The 5448-nt window shown below is 34.9% G+C and overlaps 1 protein-coding gene across 2 annotated transcripts; it reads right to left on the bottom strand.

The window, feature by feature from the left end:
- Positions 1-3142: 3142 nt before the first annotated feature.
- LOC118750583 lies at positions 3143-4886 on the bottom strand. 2 transcript variants are annotated; one of them, XM_036485321.1, is made up of 4 exons: positions 4809-4886; positions 4465-4713; positions 4219-4391; positions 3143-4146 (listed from the first exon to the last, which is right to left on the bottom strand). In XM_036485321.1, exons 2-4 carry the CDS (start codon positions 4666-4668, stop codon positions 3642-3644), a joined length of 882 nt encoding a protein of 293 aa, XP_036341214.1. In that variant the 5' UTR covers positions 4669-4713; positions 4809-4886; the 3' UTR covers positions 3143-3641. The 2 variants fall into 2 exon arrangements, with proteins under 2 accessions (XP_036341214.1, XP_036341213.1); XM_036485320.1 differs by lacking the exon at positions 4809-4886 and having other exon boundaries at positions 3144-4146; positions 4465-4801.
- Positions 4887-5448: the final 562 nt, after the last annotated feature.

Here is a 5448-nt window from a genome sequence, read left to right as displayed (position 1 = left end):
TAGGGCGTTCTTCAACCAAATTTTGAAATAGGGCGTTCTTGGAAAGTTTTTTGAGATAAAGCGTTTTCGAGCTGGCTGCCGAGTTAGGTCCATATTCCACTCAGCAGTCTATAAAGTAGTCCACAAAATAAAAGAACTGCGATATTTTGACCGGTTTATTATCTTTTTATAAAATTTTTTGTATTTTTTATTATACTTTTATTATAGATTTTGAGAAGAGAAACACGAACCCACTGTTTATAAAACGAAAAATTATTTCAACCCCTCAATTTGAAAAATGCATTATATATTGCATTTCTTATGATTTGCCTGCAGCTGTGCATTCTTCACACAACTTTATATTCCTCGAACAACAAGTCAGTTTTACTGTCATTCAAAATCTTTAAATTAAGCTAAGGTAGAAGTCTCTAGGCCCTTTGAGAGCTAAATTATTACGATTCTGAAGTTAAACTTCGAAATTTCATTCGACATTTTACGCAATTTTTTCTAAGTTCGGAGTAAAAAGTACTACAGCAGTTTCGAAGTTTGGTTAAAGAATTGTTATAACTTGGCTCTCAGAGGGCCTCAGAGGGTTGGGCGTTTTTCTAAAAACCATCATCTTGTGGTAAAGAATATCATAGTTTTAAACCCACAACAATTTATTAAATAATTGGGAGTGTCTACATACATTCGCCACGGTAACTTTTACCGTGAATCTACGGTAAAAACTACCGTATATCCACGGTAAAAATTACCGTATATCCACGGCAAAAATTGTCATAGATCCACGGTAAAAATTACCGTATATCCACGGTGAAAATTACCGTTTATCCACGGTAAAATTACCGTATATCCGGTATAAATTTCCGTAGATCCACGGTAAAAATTTCCATATATAGTTCTTTCCCACTTCTCCGGCAACACATAATCCACGAAATACATATCTTCAGAAATTGCCGTGGATCCACAGTAAATTTTTACCGTGGAACTACGGTAATTTTTACGGATACCTATACCTGGATATTTATCGTGAATATACCGCCGCCTGGGTAAAATATTGTCGTAAACGTCATTTTGACGATGTTTAGTTAAAGATGCAGTTTTATTTTTTAAATAAGATCTTTCGATTGGTGTTATCAGTTTTTGGATATTTCGTTTAGTTTTTGAGATATTGAGTTAAATTTTATCGTATTTGCAAGTTCGCAAGCGACTCGGCTAACATTTTGTTGTATGTGACGAAGAATTTCACATATAACAAAATTGTCATAAAGTTTTATGAAATTGATTACTTGTTAAAATATTGTCTTATATGACAAATTATATGGTACATACGACAAAATCAGACAAACCCTATACAATTGATAGTCAGTCGTATGTGCTACGGCAACTCTTATTGACAAATTATTCAATATTTTGTTGATTTTTACTCATTAATTTATATCTCAGGTGTATTAGAATTATTTTTTTTTGCGTACGAGCAAAAACTAATTTCAACAATTTCAGCCTTTTGCTTACTTGCTGTGTGTGTGATTTGTAGTATCTCATACAGCTGGCTAGCGTTTGAAGAGAAAATGTAACATACGGCAAAATGATTTTATAAAAAAGTGGCTGTAAAAGCTATATGAGTTACCGAAAATTTAAGAAAATGTAGTTTTATACCTTAAATAGTATGTACAATCTAGCATTAAAATTTGATAAAAACGATCGTTCAGCTTTTGAGAAATTGTGACTGAATCTTTAACATCGATTTCCCAAAACCTGTCGAAAGTAACTTACGGTAATTTTACCGTGGATATGTATATCGTCGCCTGGGTAAAAGATTGTCTTATGTTAATTTCGGCAGTTTGTGGGAAATCGCGATTGAAGTTTGGAATGCAATTTCTCAAAAACGCGAAGATAGATTTTCTCCAAAGTCTCTGAAAATGTTACTAGTTCACAAAATTTTTAAATTATTTAATTTTTAATGTTTATTGTTAATTAGTTTTGAGTATATGAAGGATTTTCTTTAGTAAAATTTTGTCGTAAGCGTAATTTGTCCACAATTTGGCAGCCACTTTGTATGAAATACGAAAAAACGTGATCAAAATATCTACTAAATTAACGACACATTTTACTCAATATCTCGGAAACTAAAGGAGATATCCAAAAATAGGGAACGCCATTTTTAAGATATTGATTAGTTTAATATGACGGCATCACTAACTAAATTTTTACGGCAATTATCTAGGTGGGCTTTTAACCCCCCCAAATTGGTAAAAATTTTGGAAATGGGCTACCATTAAAAAGAAATAGAAATACTTCGGCTTCTTTTTATGGCAATACAGAAAGGAGAAGGAAGTGAGGGTTACAATCCGTAATTATCTAGGTGGGCTTTCAACCCCCAAAAGTGGTCCAAATTTTGGTACCATTAGACGCGCCTGGTCCCCAGTAACAAGTATCCGAATGCGGAAATTAACCCGATCAAAAGTTATTAAACAAAAATTTTGGGTGTTGAAAGCCCAACTAGATAATTACCATTTTTACTAAATTATCGAAAAAATTGTGGTCAATATCTTGGAAACTAAAGGAAAACTGATAACATCCATCGAAAGACCTTATTTCAAAATATATAACTGCATCTAGAACTAAAAATCGTCAAAATGGCGCTTACGACATTTTTTTACCCAGGCGACGATACAACAAAATGTTACCCGAGTCGCTGATAACACCAAACGAAAGATCTTATTTAAAAAAATAAAACCGCATCTTTAACTAAAAATAGTCAAAATGACGTTTACGACAATCTTTTACCCACATACAACAAAATGTTGACCTAGTCGCTTGCGAACTTGTAAATGTGTACGACAAAACGTTACTCAATATCTTGGATACAAAAGGAGATACCCAAAACTGATAACACCAATCGAAAGATCTTTAAAAAAATTAAAACTGCTTCTTTGACTAGAAATCGGCAAAATGACGTCAATCTTTTACCCAGGCGACGATATGTATGTATGTATGCATGGGTGTGTTTGAGCTACGTAGTAATGCAATATTGCAGCCTTGTTGCTTTCTTGATTATGTGTTGACGCTAAGCTGAAAATATTCTGAAACGCTCTAGAAATGTTTATAATGCTTTTGATTTGCCAATGATAAACAACTGATTGGCAAAATTTTGTTCCTCGAACGCTTAATGTAAGCAGAACCGCCCAAATTTTCGCGTGAAACGTGTTGCTTTCATAAAAAGTAACACTGCCGCATTAATTGGAGCTCGAATACACCCTCTATCCCATGTACTTTAAAAATAATGCCAGGTGACATTTGTACATATGTACATACTTATTTAAGTTCACGGATGTTCATTTTTATTAATACACATATTGCATGTTTTGCCCGTTTCCAAAACTTATTTCACATCATTTAGCAACTTACGTGCACTTATAAATAGAAATACATAATTTTTGAAGATAAAACTTAAAATTAAGGAAAGTTCGTAGCAACGAGAATAAAAAAAAGTGTGCATATAGGTGGCGAAACTATGCACCGTTCATTTAAGGAAATCATTAGAAGCCTCTTGTAATTTGGTAAACAAATTATTATTTGATTTGAAATTATTACGAAATACCCCAACGATATTTTTAATTCCACTATGCGGAATTCAAGGTGCACTTTTAAGGGAACTCTTAGAATGTGAAACTCCAGCCTTTAATGGGCTCAAAAACTTTAACACTTTGTTCATCTCCGTTGATAGAAACCAGCGGTGAGGCGATTAACGGTGCCCGAGCATACTCCTGGGTGCAAACACCCGCGGGTAAAAGGGTAGGGTCACTCTCATTCCGTGCTGTTTCACAATCTTGGTCCAAACCTCTTGGAGTTGCACTATCGACTACCTCATTGGTAGTATCCCATACCACAATAGCATTTCTTCCAAATTTAGAGATAGTTCGCAGAAGCTCACGTCGAGCATGCACGGCTTCTTCATTACTTTTAAAGATGATCTGGTACTCGAAATAGCCGGGAAAGATTTCGTGTCCAATTAGTTTATCAAAGGTAATCAGCTGACGCAGAGTTTCGTAAACACTCTCCGGTGACAAACGATAAGTTTTTTTCAATAAAAGTTTAGAGGAATTACGAGACTGACGAACCCGAATCATGGGGAGCGAGTGCTGTCGAAAAAGTGCCGGCAAGCTGCGAATATCAATGAGTAAATTATTAGTATCTACATTCATATGTAGAAGAGGGCGTGGTATTCATTATTACCGAATAATAGCCAGCTGCATCAGCAAAGGATTTACATATTGAAGATAAGCAAACCCCCGCGAGTCTCCTGAAAAATTCACCTTATAACGTAAAATATAAAGTTCACCAAGGAGGGCGGCAATTTCTGCGATGGCCTCAGCTCTTATCTCCGGTGGTATGCCACTGATAAAAATCTGAAAACAGCATCAAGTAACAAATTACATATAAAGAAAAAATTAGGTGCTAATTATATTTGTTTTTAATAACCTCCCCTGCGCATGCGTTTAGCTGCAGTTGCAATGGTTCAGGAATGGGTTTCAAGCTTTTAAGATATTTTGTGCCATTTTCCTGATACGACTCGTATTGTGTTGATGGAAACTCGAATGGGGAACGTGAGTACTGAATGAACGATTGATGCTGCTGGCTTATTGCATTTGACTCTTGTGCCGGGGATTTGAAAAAGAATTCCATTTTAAACACTTCAATTTTAGGAATTCAGTTTAGTTTTGTGGATTTCTGCAAAAAAATGTATGTACGTATGTAATCCGCGCGAGGTATTCCAGGAATTGACGAGATGTTTTTTGACTCTGTTTAATCTGCCATTCGCTTACCTCAGTTGGCGTTTTCAAGGCAGCAGCGCGTCGGAAATTCCGAGAAGCGTGTAAAAATTGCTTGCCAGCTAGGAATGGCCTTGCTTTGGCAGAAATAATTTACATATACATATATGTATATGTACCTACATATATGTATATGTACATACATATATCTACATGTGCACAATTGTATCCGTTCATATATGTACATACACGTGTATGTACACACATAATAAGTATCTACTTATTTTATGCGTATTGCATTTGCATATACACCTGCGGCCACACATAGATCACCACTTAAGATTTTGCATATTTTTACAATTTTTGCGGTTCCTCCTGTGCCCAGCTTTTTAAGATTTAACACGCATATTTATACATGCATAGAGTATTTTGTATTCAGTTCATTTAAGGTAATTTGGGCAAATTGAATTTATTTATTTTTGATTCCATATTTTAAAATCCTTTTCCTATTTTTTATAAATCTTCTATGAAATCATAAACTGGACTAAAAGCTAACAAACTAGTAACACTTGCAAGGAGTCGATCTATCTTCAGCCGAAGCAACGACTCGTATACAGTGAAGAAGTGGCGCAATCAGAATTTGGCAAAGGTTTTAATCTCTCTCTCAGATCTCTCTTTCAGAAAGTATTTTTAA

Source organism: Rhagoletis pomonella, unplaced genomic scaffold (genome assembly GCF_013731165.1).
Source record: "Rhagoletis pomonella isolate Grant_MI unplaced genomic scaffold, Rhpom_1.0 Rhpom_scaffold_00310, whole genome shotgun sequence".
NCBI classification, from domain to species: Eukaryota; Metazoa; Arthropoda; class Insecta; order Diptera; family Tephritidae; genus Rhagoletis; species Rhagoletis pomonella.
Note: the sequence above shows the minus strand (reverse complement) of the source record. Positions and strands in the feature narration are given on the sequence as shown.